At 38.7% G+C, this 14102-nt stretch overlaps 1 protein-coding gene across 3 annotated transcripts in view; it reads left to right on the forward strand.

The window, feature by feature from the left end:
• LOC106948099 (protocadherin-10-like) overlaps positions 1–8846 on the forward strand; it is a 32639-nt gene extending 23793 nt beyond the window's left edge. Inside the window, exons 4-5 of one of the 3 annotated variants that reach the window (XM_015033574.1) lie at positions 4787–5170; positions 8177–8846. In XM_015033574.1, coding sequence (XP_014889060.1) covers positions 4787–5170; positions 8177–8196 — 404 coding nt within the window. In that variant the 3' untranslated portion in view covers positions 8197–8846. Of the gene's footprint in view, positions 1–4786; positions 6329–8176 lie in introns of those variants that run through there. The other 2 variants (XM_015033575.1, XM_015033573.1) reach the window with 2 other exon arrangements.
• Positions 8847–14102: the final 5256 nt, after the last annotated feature.

The following is a 14102-nucleotide window of genomic DNA, read 5'->3' on the forward strand; positions in this document are numbered from 1 at the left end:
CACACACACACACACACACACACACACACACACACACACACACACACACACACACACACACACACACACACACACACACACACAAGACTGCCTCCCAGAAAAAATAGAAAGAATAAATGAAATAGAACAAATATAGTTGGTGATAAGAAATATCAAGAATTAAATGATAATCAACTGATGAGAATTATTCCATACAGATATCTAGATATAGATTTAAACAATATTTTGTAATGAACTAACTTGTCTAAATTTTTGGGGTGCCCTAGGCTCAAGAAATCCTTGAAAATTATTGTTTCTTTTTATGTCTTCACAAAACAAAATCTTCTCGTTTAGAGAATATTTGTTCAGTGCAGAAATTTATAGTTTAGGCTTATCAAGTCTAAACACAGAGTCAAATGGAGTATAGACTCCCAAAATGATGCCATTTATGCTTACAGTTACTCCTGCATCATAAGCTAGGAACTATTGTGTCTTTTTTTTTTTTTACAGTGATGAAAAAAGCAGTAGAGGTTTTAGCAACAGCTTTGTTACATCCAGGTGCAAGTGTTCCTGCCTTCTCCACAGTTGCATGGGCCTTTGTTAGTTTTGCACCTGTGCTTTAGTCCTTCTGCTGATTTGCTTCCAAATTTAGAAGAACACACACATCGCAGGTTCCAGAAAACCTTAGCAGCACAATGGCAAAGAGATGACAGGAGGACCCGAGGTCAATGTCCTCTATGTCAGGAGAGTGCATGCATTTGTGGGAAGTCTATAAAAAAGGCTAAAGGCCAACAGCTTGATGGGCATTACAGAAATGCAATGATTTATATGCATCCAACCTTTAAAGATGCTATAAATATACATCAGCATAAAAGGTGAATCAGAGTGTATGTTGAAGGAAATGGCTCTCAAAAACATAGCTGGCATTTACAAAAGCTGCCCAGAACAGCATTAACTGTGCTGATCCTCTTGGAGATGCGGAGATTTCTTCATATATATTCTCCACGTTTCCAGCCACCCTTCTTGCTTCTACTGAGCGGCATTTCTTGTGTACTAGGCTGGGATGAACCTTTGGCAGCAAAAGTCCTGATTTGTGCTCGTCGTGTGGCACTCTCGGATGGGAGAAGGGCATACAAACTGAATATGTATGAGATGTCTTAAAAAAGTGAAAAATAAAATGCAACATGTTGGGTAGAAGAGAGAAGAAAGCAACTGCCAGCTATGAATGAGAGATTTCGTACATCTCCTCTTTTTTTATGCACGTTTTACTCAAGTAAATAATAGAGGATTGTAGATGCAGGTCGTAGGTTCAAAGAGAATCTTGTGATGAAATAAGGAAGGTATGTCTTTACATCTACAAGCCCCTAAGTTTTTCCATATTTTCTTAACCATTATAAAACTGTTACAGGCCAATATATTTACAATGCATTCCAAAAGTATTCACACCCGTTGAACCATGTTTGTGTTTTCTCATGTTACTTCATTTTTATGAGATTTACTGTGGTACTGCAAAACAAAGTATTGCATGATTGCAAAGAACAAGAAAAAAACATTTTCACAAAGCCATCACTATGATGACATGGTTTAGATCACTGCTGTCCTACAGGTTTGAGTTATGCCCAAGATAAAACACAGCTCTCTCACATTTGAAACTTCTCAGCATGTCACCTGTGCATGCAGACGCCTGCTAATGAACCATTTATTTCATTCAGGCATATTGAATCAGGATACGGGGTACAATGCAGTGCATTTATGTTCATGTAACTTACCAGAAGAGGCTGAGAGGAAACAAGTTTGTGCTGGTGGTGGTGAGAACGTCTTGGTGGCATTGGTGTCCTGTCACACTGCCACTGTGGGCAGTTGTGGCTACTGTCCAGTAGCTTGCTATCATCAGCACATGAATGTGCATGTGAATGGGTGAATGACTGAATGTAGAGTGACTCTGGAACTGATAAACACGTACAAGTACGGGTACATATACCATTTACCAGGACTGCACACCTGACCACCGGAGAATGCCCCGGTGCTCCCGATTAGCCAATCCGGGCCTGTTTAAACACGCACATGTAGTGAGATATTTCTAACATTCTTTCATTTGAATCAAAGTCTTTCCTTGCTCTGCCTGCCTCTTTAACCCCTCTTTGATCTCCATCTGTTTTGATCTGACCATCACTCTATCCATCTGTGACCGCGCAGGTCTCCCTTCTCCTTCCTGATGGTTCCTGCTGTGCTGTCGCCTTTTTCCCGCCTGTCGTTGCTGTCTGTGAAATCGATGGCTCCCTGAGCCTCTTTGGCCCTCGCTGCCTGTGAGCCGTGTGTCTTCACTGGCTCTATGTCCACTGTGCAGTCTTATTGCCTTTCTTGCACTCCGTGGGGGCCTCAATTAGTTGCCACATTAGATTCACACCATGCACACAAACACAGAAAACAGAATCAGTCACAGTGGCAGTTCTTTGACAGTGTAATGGAAGATAAAAGTGTTGGGGAATTGCTGAAAGAGTTTTAAAATTAGAATGATCTAATGAATGTCACCAAGAGTTAAATCAAAGTTAATATGTTCATTGGTTTTGCTTTGTGAACTTTTAAAAATTTAGTTTCGGTCTACTTCTGTCTTTAACATTCAAGTCTGTGCTTGGATAAAAAAAAAGGTGAAGCTACTTTGAATTACTGATGTTTTTACCCATTTGCTGATCAATATCTGCAGATATATGTACATTAGATGTAGTCTTAGGAGCAAAATATGCAGTCCAGCAAGTTTCCAGAGAGCTTGCGGTAAAAGTTGAGGGAGTTTATTGTTTTGAGCGCATGGTGGGGAACTCCACACTCTCTTAGTTTGAAACTTGTTAAATTGCCATCAGACAGAAGGGGCATGTCTGAAATACATAGACAAGTAGAGCAGTAGCATCCAATCTGACATAAGAAACAAAAGTGAAAAATGGTTCAACGTGCACAATCAGCTTTAAGGCAGCCTTATAAATTGCTCATGTTTCTTTCTCTGTAAGTTTTAATAATCTACAAATTTTTCGAATGAGGAGTCCAGAGTTCCTGTCTTTATCATCCCCAACTTGTTCAGTTATAATTAGTTATCAGTCAAGTATTTTATTTTTTTTTTTTAATTCTTATAATCATGGCTTGCCAATGATTGCTGGAGATAGGTACCACGTCCCATGTGACCCTGTGGAGAAAATGAGATATAAACAAAGGATGGATGGATGATTATTTCTCAATTATGGATGCGAGTTGCTGTGTGTATTGCAAACCTATAGTCATTGCAGCAGTATTAATTCCGCAACAGGCTGTTTGGAATGCAGTGAAATGGCTAATATACTTCAAATGATTTAAGTTCACACTACGCCTGCCAATATAGTATCCAGCCTATTGGGTAGAATGTCAATGCAGCAGATTCCCACAACCCCCAAAAGTTACAAGCTCCATGATGCTAGAGGTCACAGAGAGTGGTCGAAGTACATGAGGAAAGAGTTTGAGTGAGAAAAATCTATCACAACTGATATTCATCACGGTATTTATCAGAATCATCATCAAATGGATTTTCTGATATTGTGTTGCTGTGTCATAGCACTACTAGAAAAGAAAAGTTGCAAAAAAGTTTGATTCATGCCCTTCCATGTTTTAGCAAACCTGAAACCTTCACAGCTGAATCGGATCCAGTAAGACGATCACACCAAAGTGGAATTGTCTCCATTTGTATCTACTGCAGCTGTTGATTGTCAGTATATTCTGACGTAATAATGTGGAATTCAGTACTGATGATTCCCTCATCAGCATTGACGTGAGGAGCTGCCTACTAGTATGTTAGAGTCTCAACTAGCAAACAACTATAATCACATTTTCTACCCACCTAATTTCTGGCGGTGTTGTGACAACATTTCCAGCAAGACAGCAAAAGGTGCAAGAAACCCCCAAAAAACTGTTTGTTTTTTGGGGGTTTTAGCTATTTCTTAATTCTGGCTTAATGTTTAACCATTACTTGTTTAAGTCTGTTTTAGTATTAACATGTTTACAGATCAGTTTTATGATCTGCAAACATCATGTCCAGCCATGTAGCAGACATAGACTTCTGGCCATTTATGTCTGTTATTCTCTGTTTTTCCAATTTGCCACTTCCCTTAATATTCTTTAACAATATTCTTCCCCATTCATGGCTCGGTGCTCCATTATATAATTTCAGATATTAATTTGATCATCTTTCTGCTGTTCTAATTTTTTGGCTGTAGCTTTTGTGTTTATTACAGTCAGTCATTTTCTCTAAAGATGATTGACAGAGTGGAATTAAACACTGAGTATTTTGTTCACTTTTGTGTCACATTTCCTTGCAGTGATTGTCATTTTTTTTGGGGGGGGGATTATGAAATAAGAATTCATGTTTTGTCTCTTGGTGTTTCACAATCAAATGAGTGTCAGAGGATGACAGATGAGCAGGGTGGTGAGGGTGGTGAAGTGCTTTTGTTACCTCGCATCACTTTGATTGCTTATTTCTTTCTAAATGAAAGGGGTGAGGAGAAAAGCAAACATTTCTCCTGATCAGTTCTGGCTCTGTCCTTTGACGAGTAAATGCTACTGCACGTTTCCTGCTTTTGACACTGGTGAAGGATTGCTAGCTCGTGCTGCTTCTCACAGTGTCTTCTTACCATCTCGCTTTCAGTTTGGCTTTTATCCACCACCAAATATCACGGTGTCTAATTCCTTCTTTTTGTCATCTCCTAATCCTCAATGCCAGATTTATAATGTTCAATCTTTATGTGTTTTGCTTCCACCTTAGACTGACCTGTTTGAATGTTCTCCGCAGGTGCTGACCTGTTCTCCAACTGCACAGAGGAGTGCAAGGCCCTGGGTCACTCTGACCGCTGCTGGATGCCGTCCTTTGTGCCATCAGATGGGCGCCAAGGGCCGGACTACCGCAGCAATCTGCACGTCCCTGGCATGGACGCCACGCTACCCGACACTGAGGTACCCTGCTCCGTCAACCTATCCGACCAACTCACAATGACCTCCTCCACCGCCTCGTCCAACGATAGGTCATTCTCCACCTTTGGCAAGGACGGCCAAAGATCACAGTCACACCACAGCCTTCAAAATCACCTCCATCAGCAACAGCAGCAGTACAGCTCCAGCACGCTAGAGAGGAAAGAGTATGATAGGGGGACCCTACCGTACAAACCAACCTTTCTCTGTGAGTATCAGTATGAAACCTCACTGGGACCCTACGATTTTGGTCTGGTCCAGTATAGAAACTAAAGGAGGGGGACATTGAATATACCTCTTGATTCTGATTTGGACTTTATATGCTGGTTATCAACTTTTATTTCTTCTGCTTTTGAAGGTGTTCGAGAAAAAGGCTTTATATTTTCTTGTATTTTGTCTCAGTAGTTTTTTTTTTTTAGTTTTTTTTGTAATATGATTTTTTTTTTCAAGTGTAAAATGTATTAATTGCATACCCTCTTTCTCCAAAACCTACATAAAATCCTTAACCTAACCTAACCCCTCCATAACCCCTAAATACTGCCTGTAATCACAGGACTTATTTTGAAATAAACTAAAAAGAAATTTGACTCGTGCTATTCTGCTGTGGCCACTTTTTTTTTCCTTTTCTCCAAATTACCCCTCCCTTTAAAATCCTTCCTATCTGATGCTCATATTAGTAAAGGTCAGCAACACTTGCATGAATCATGTGCAAAGCACACACGGACATACAAGATCATCTGAGTAAGTTAGGCAATTTATTTCAGTAATTCAATTCAAAGACTGAAACTCATTATATATAGCTATATTATACAGAGTAATATATTTCAAGTATTTATGCTAATTTTAATGATTATGGTTTATAGATCATAAAAATCCTAAAGTTAGTTTCTTAGGAGGTTAAGATTTACTGCACATTTCCTGCACAGTACATGCAGTATATTATTATGTTCCGTTTACATGAAATATTGCATCCTTACAGCCTGGTAGAGAGGCGATCGGGCTGTGGCTTTGCTGTGATGTTTCTTCTTACAGTACTTCATAGATTCTGAATGGTTTGTTTGCTGGTCAGTCATGCAGTGTTACCATTGTCATTAAAGCATTTATTTGTACTCTTGGCAGTGTGGACAGGCGTCAAGTCCAGGTACAAATTGAAGCCAGTCTCTCCATAAAACTTGTTAGCAGATGAACATTTGCACTGATCTCTAACCAGCTAAAACATGGCGAACCGACTCCAACAGATGACACTGATAACCACATCCTCACTGACTGGATGTGGATATCCACATCCAGTCTTATTACTCTTCCTCTTGTTTCTGGAAACTTTTCTAAAAAAAAAATAACAAAAATATGTTTTCACCTTAAAAAAGGAAAAAAAAAACTGTTTGTACCACTGAGTAACATTTCAATCCCCTTTTCTCCTCTAATAAGGTGAAACCCTTCTGATGACGTCTTTAGTGTAACACGTAGGATGCAACAACTGTAGCCCATATCTTGGATATAAATATGTCTGGTTAATATATATGGATAATCCACAAATTTTTAAATAGTCTATTTTTACAATTGTTCCAAAACTTCCCTGGCTTCCCTGGCTCTTGTGGCTTTTTAAATCACACTTTTGCCTTCCACTAACATGCTTAAATGCATAACTTTTGAACCTTACCCTTCATGTAGAGGCTGTCAGTAGCTGTCTGAAGGACAATTAGTGAAACTAGGCCATAACAACATCACAGGTAATCTCTATCTTAGGTAATCTCTGTAATTAATGAGTTTCAAGTGTTGGACTGAACTACTGAAATAAAGATTTCTGGTTTCTTGAGATGTACTTTTACTAGCAGCTAAATACTTGATGCAATTTGACTGAACACAAAGGAAAGGAAAAGAAGGACAGACTATCTAATGTAGAGGACATCTATCTTCACTTTTTCATCATACTTTTTGAGCATGAGCATTCTGACTTCCCTACTGAATAGCTCAAGAGGTGAAGCGCACAGCCCACGCTTCTTCTTCTCTACAAGGAGTATGTCCGTTTTGCTCTGAAAAGGAACCCAAGTGTCTATACTTGCTTACTTGTGGATCGATAGCTGACATAGAGAGGGATGACGAGGAAGACTTCACACCACAAGTTCAAGATTTTCCAGCTAGAAAAGTCACAGACGCGCAATTTCTTTTCAACAATGTTGGAAATAAGCAGAGAATAAAGTGGCTTCACTTTGCCAAGTGAAATTTATTGATGCGCATTGGCATAAGATTTGGATTTCCATTTCCAAATAAGCTGAATGGGTTTCATAAAAGGAAAAAAAAAAAGGTAGATGGGCAGAACATTTCAAGCGGCCTATTCTTTCAAAGCTCCCACATTACATGAATATTCTATTAGCTCTAAGAGTAGAAAATGGATTTGATATACACATTCAGTGGGGAAGTCATTTCCAGTCATCTCAACACCATGTTAACCACCATCATCCATGATCCTGCATGCTGGTTGTGGGCTGTCTCTCAGGTAAATGACGAGCACAATAACCTGTTTTGTCTTCTACTTTTTTTTTTGTGACTTAGCAGAGACAAGCGATTCCTTCACTTTCACATCAGCTTGTTTGAAAAGTAATTAGCATTGAGACTTTAGATTCTGGGGTATTTCTCACTCCGAATTAAAACGGTCTGCGCAGCTGTTCACGATGTACGCTTTGCGGTGGGGGAAAATTGACTCGTTTCATTCGCATTTACCTTATCTCATATCTTTTTAATCTAGAATTTCTTCAGTTTTTAAAGGCAATCTCAAGCGGAGACTGTTAACCATAGTCGCCATGTTTGCATTTAAAAATAGCTGTGAACGCTACTGTGGTAATCCTTTGATCATCAGGATTCGCTTGTAAAAGGTTTAGTAAATGTTTAATGACCCATTTATTGATAATTAATGAAGCAATTAGAGCTCTTTGTATCTGTTACACATGCATTAAGCAGCCACACGGTTTTGACAATTTATCCTGACTGATAGACGTGTTTTCACTCCATTCCCAAATTAGCTTTACAGTAGCATACTGTAAGGACCAGCGATTAGGGTGTATTAATAACTTCACATATCCTTTGTGGTATGTATCCTTCAAGAGACAATATTTCTAGTTGATTGTGGCACTAAAAAGCCTGCAGGGAAAAAAAAAAAAAGTTTTCATTTGTCTTAACGAGTGTGTTTCTTCTTTTTTTTTTTTTTTTTTTTCAGCCCGCAAAAGGATTTGCTAGCTCATTCCACGTAGACCTGTCGGAGACAGCGTGAATTTATGTACTACACCATCAACACTGATGCTAAAGACAGTGAAACAGAACAAAAACAAACGGCAACCTGGACAGCAGCAACCTTGGCAAAACTTCATTTTCTCGGGTGGCGAACTGTAACGAAACCTTGGCGGTGGCTGCTGAGGGAGGAAAAAGGAGAAATAATTACTGAGTAGCTGTAAACCTCTTGATACCCAAGGAGCAATTCAAGGCCTTATTTCTCTCAGCAGGACTGAGACCGGCGTGAAACTCTTGACCACATGAAGATTATAATGGTATAAGATTACAAAGTGAAGGAATTGAAATATCAAAGTGAGTAAGGGGGACTAATTAAATTAGAGAGGTGTTATTTCCCCCCCTGCCCCCCCTTCCTGGGAGGGAGTTAGCCTCTAGAAATATGTGTGTGCCTGTTTACATCGAGAGAAAATGCTTCTGTACAAACTTCAACCAATGTCACACTGAACCCTTTAGCTATTTCTACAATCACCACTAAGCCAGCTGTACAGAGACTGTTTTTGGGGGGAAGAAGGAGACTGACAAGAAGAGACTGGGCAAGCAGATAAAGCGAGAAAAAGTGCAAAGGAGTAAGTAATGTACAGGAATTAAAAAAAAAAAAAGCAAACAAGTGCAGTACTATAGATTCTGTATCTCCGGTTTTTTGACTTGACTGTCTTTATATACCTTCTCTTTTTTTGTTTCTGTTGTTCTTTCTGTGTGGTTCAAGTGTGCAGACTCTAGAATATTCAAACTCACAGTTTTTAGACAGGAACTTGTGGTCCAGAGTTGGGCTTAGTCCTCTTTCAAGCTTAGCTAGCCACTTCAGGAAGGAGATTTGGACAAATCACTGTGTTAATGTTGAATCTCATTTTTGTTTAGGAATAAAATACCAGAAAATGAATGTTTCACGTTTGTTCATATTTTTCAAATGCTTCTTATCGTTTCTTAAGGTCCTTCCTGAGCTGACGGCAAAGAAAGTGTAATGACCCATCATAGAGATCTGGTTCTCTTGATGCCATTGGCCTATACATAACCAATCAGACACACTCAGTGGTTTTTATCATGTGTGCAAAGTGTTTACTGTACTATTTTAAAAGCTTATAAATGAATATAAATCTATATCTATATATATATAAAACTATATATATATATATACAATATACTTTTTCTGAAAACTGTGTAACCATTGATTAGTTTTTACACTTCATTATGTCTCTCAATCTAATAATACAAAGTGCTACAAAATCAAGATGTGTATTGTTTTATTTAAAGGAGGAGTGAATATTCTACAAACCTTACGCCAACCAACAGTTAAGTTAATGTTTTTTAAACGATTGTTACTTTTCACTGTTTACATATGCCAGGCCTTGTTGTGTGCTGCAAAGACACCGTTTAAGTTGTTTTGACTTGTATTGTATTTTTCCAAGCAGAATATTTGGTGATGTACAGGATGGAAAAAAAAAAACCAAACAAAAAAAAAACTATAACAATCCAGCAAGATTTCAGAAGTTTTACAATCATATGAGTAAGACACATGCATAACACAGAAACAAGTTGCATACATAAATGAATATGGCAAATACACGCATAAAAACACACAAGAAAAACACACGCACACACACACACATACACAGATAAAGTGGTGATAAATAAACTGTGTCATTGAAGTTTCCTTAAGTGTGTTGTGTTCATCTTGAAAATGTGTCATGTATTGCTTACTCAGTTTCCAGTCCGTTTAAAATTTGTTTTGCAATTTATTGAACCATTACAACAATTATAATTTACATTTTATATAGACATGCAGACGTTTGCTCTTCTGTCATTTTTTTTTTTTTTTTCTGTGTTCTTATTTCTCCAAAGACATTCAGATGTCCTGGAAGAATGTCATGGAATTTCAAGATGTAACCACCATGGCTCTGCTCTACTTTCCACATTCCCTGACCTCAATAACTCTTAAAAAAAAATAAAAATCCCAATCCTACTCCTTCACTCCAGCGTGATCTTCAGATGGCCTGGCACATGCTTACAGAGATAAGCAGGGGAAGCAGAAGAAGAGAAGTCCTGGATCAGCTGCAAGTGAAGCGTCGGGTCATGTGGGAGACACAGCAATCCCACACTTAATGTCCTAAAAACAGAGCTGAGTTTGTCTCCATCACAAGATAGCCTTCTTTAAAGAGCAGAGAGATACATGTGACCGTTTCATATGACTGATGTATCGGCTGCCTCTGTGAATTAGGGCCCTTTGGGTTTCTGATTAAAACCTCACCCCAAAATAATTCTTTCAAGAGGCTGGAAAACTTTCTTGAAGAAAGAAAAAAAAAAAAAAAGAGGTCACATGCTGAACTATGTAACTGGGCAAAACTGGGTTGATATAAATGGGATCAGAAAACGTCTCCGTTGTTGAAATGATATACTTATCACTGCAAACGGACTTTTTGTTGGCAAGTTACTGAACAAACCTCAAATTGGAACAACAGGGTGATTAGGAGAGTTAAGAAAGCAACTTTTAGGGCTCAATTGTCATCTGTCCTTGCTACTTAGCACTGATTTCATAATGTGCTTTATCTAAACTTGAAATCTTGTCTGAAAGTGTGATTCCAATGAGTTAATGTATTTGTTACTTTTAATTTTACATGTGAGGTCCCATTTTCAAAAAGGCTTGCTGCAGTAGTACACAATATAACATTTTCCAAGTTAAAAAAACCATTAAATTCTTCTGTGCATTTTAAACTTGCAATACGTATAAACTGATCAGGTATAAGAAGAAAAAAAAAAAAAAAGTCAAGCATAAGGATTTGAGGGAGCTTGGAAACGACCAGATTGTGGATAGAGAACCTGATGAGAGCATCTCCATAACTGCAGCTATTGTGTGGTGGTGGTGAGGGGGGGTCTTGATCTGCAGTGGTCAGTACTGTATGCATCAAAAGAGGTTCATTGAAGGAACGATGGTGTAGTCCCTGCACGGGTGTGGATTTCTATCGAGAACAAATGCTGGCCCGTGAGGTCCGATCCAACAGATTACTTCTTGTATAGCTGAAATATTCGAAGAAAGGTGTAAAAGGTTTTCCTGTCTAAAGGTGAGTGCATAATAGCTTGCTGTGGATGGGGCAAACAGGGGTTGAGCGATATATCAGCGTAATCATCTTGTCCGTCTCATATTCCGAAAGAACAAGTGAGCTGACCTCACTCTCTGTCTGAGCTTGTGATCCTCTCTCTTCCTCTTGGGCATCCATTTTATTACTCCAACTAAACAGACTTTCAAGACACCCCATTAGCCTCTCTGTCCTCCGGTCTGTCACCTTTCACCATCGCCACCTCATCACACATCCTATTGACATGTGTTGCAAGACACTGCACGCCCATGCAAGGTTCCTCTTTTGCCTCCTTATTGCTGGCTGCCACATCGGTCAGTCTGACACCACACACACACACACACACACACACACACACACTCTCACACAAACACTGTTGTATTCTATTCCCCAACCACCTCATCAGACCAGAGCAGACAGCCATTACATTGTGTCCAGCTATGCCCATTTCTCCTACAATTTTTTCTCCTTTTTTTCTTATCTGCAACGACCTATTGACCTGAGACACAGCCTTCCTGCCCTATTGACCCGGAGATATTCTGTGTGCATTTTACAGACTGCTTGCTATCTTTCCACCCAATAAACTGTGTCGTGCAGCTTCTCATTTAATTCAGCAAACCTCAGGCAGGTCTGACACTGTGTGTGTGTGTGAGACACATGGGTGGTGTGGTTGTTTATGGGCAAGCAGTGAATGGTTTGTGAGAGGTAGATGTCGTGCCTCAAAATAAATGAGAAGACATGACAGATACAAATTGGTCGACTTTAAGTCATAGCTTGGCATCTTTCATGTATGATATCATTGAGACTGAGCTGGCTGGAAACAACAATCTACAGTGACAAAAGTAAAAGCTAAATTTTAACTTGAATTGTTTTGCATTTGGGAGTTACAATGTGGTCTATTAGTTAAGCTGTAAACGTGTCTTTGGTCATCTCAACTTCTAATTCAACTTCTGTATCTATAATTTAAAAAAAAAATAATAATAAAATAAAATAAAAAGTTTTTAAGGCCCAAAAAATATCTTAAGCTACAAACTTGGGTTTATTAATGATAGTATTTAGAAATTATAATGAGGGTTTCCCCCAGTGTGTTATAATAAGCATGACAGGCTGCCTGGATTTACTTGCCAGGGGCAAGGTTCCCATGCAACGGTGCCAACCGGGCCCTCTGACCACCAGGAGCAGGTAAGGTGGGTGAAGTGTCTTGCCCAAGGACAAAACAGAGGCGAACGGAACGGGGTTTCAACCAGCAACCCACCGATCACGGAACAAACTCAGTGTTTGTCTATGTGTTACTCTCGCTTAGAGTAACACATAGTTAAGTGAGTAAAATGCATTTTAAAAATGCATTTTAAAAATGCAAATTAATTAGGGCATTTTTTTTTTTAGTTTGAAACTTGTGAAATTTTAAAATAAACAGCTATCGTAACCATGTTATGACACAAGCCAATTATATCATACCCCTAGATTAGGGGTCTTCAAATCTGGATGATGTGTCCCTGTCCCTGAACAGTCCCTGTTCCAACACATCTGAGTCAAATGGCTGAATCACCCTCCTACATCTTAGAGCTGCAGAACAACAGCCCTTGGGGACTGGTTATGAAGCATATTGTGTTGATATGTTGGTATGAGAGGCCTCATGAAAATCTGGCAAGGGCCCCAAAAATGCTTGGGCCTGCCCTGGACTACAATTTGGGTAAAGAGATTGGAAGATGAAAATGAATCCTCAGATTAGCCAATATCTCTTTCACATTACATGGGTAGTTCATTAAGGCGTGTTCACACATTTTTTTAATTCTATGTTTTAACACTAGGACTTTGTGGTAAAATGGCTAAAGATTGTTAACTTTTTTTATTAGGTATTAAGTAAACTGTTGAACCCAGTGCTTGTTATTTACTTCATTTTCATTGAATGTCTCGCTCTTTAGATCATGTAGGTTCGTCTGCTCAAACTGGAGGCTTTAGACCTGGACTTGGACCTCATCACCAAAGAAAATGATCAAAACACTAGATTCATACAAAAAGTTGGTCAGCAATTTCAAGAGAAAATGATCAAAAACAACACAAAACAAGCTATAAAAAAACATATTTATTGGGTAAAAGAAAAATAAACTAGGTTGTGTGATCATTCATTTATAAATATATTTTTTTACATGCTTTCATTACTTTCATTAAATATTGTAAAGAGGGCCACGTTATTATTATTATTATTATTATTATTATTATTATTATTATTATTATTATTATTATTATTATTATTATTATTGTGACCATCATTATAATCTTTTTATTCTGAAGTCTGAATCTGCCGTTTTATTTATTTTTTGTGGACAACGCACTAGATTTGTCACTCTTGGAATCTGTCGTATAATACCATAAAAATAAGAACAAATATAACATTTAAGCTGGATTACAGTTGTGTTTTTTCCCCAACTCCTCTTTACCAGTAACACAGTGCCTAAAATGTTTTGCCCCCAGCTACCCTCTCATTCCACATTCTGAACAGGAAGTGTTGAGTTGGTAACCTGGGGTGACGGAATCAGGCCTCTGAGTCACGCCTTGACCTAAAGGGGGAAACAACCCAGTGGAGGAAAGATATTTGCCTCCAGCACTAATGCAACATGGCTGTCAGAAACTAACAGGCGGACCACATAGTCTGGATGAGTACCATAGAAGAACAAACATTGCTGAGAGCAATAGTTGGCTGCCTACAAGGAAAAGACACATAAAAACAGGTCTGGTTTAATGATTTTTTTTTTTTTTTTATGTGAAGAAGTGAACAGTTAC

The sequence above is a fragment of the Poecilia latipinna genome, unplaced genomic scaffold, assembly GCF_001443285.1.
Source record: "Poecilia latipinna isolate Pla-1442-1.1 unplaced genomic scaffold, P_latipinna-1.0 Scaffold272, whole genome shotgun sequence".
Lineage (NCBI taxonomy): Eukaryota > Metazoa > Chordata > Actinopteri > Cyprinodontiformes > Poeciliidae > Poecilia > Poecilia latipinna.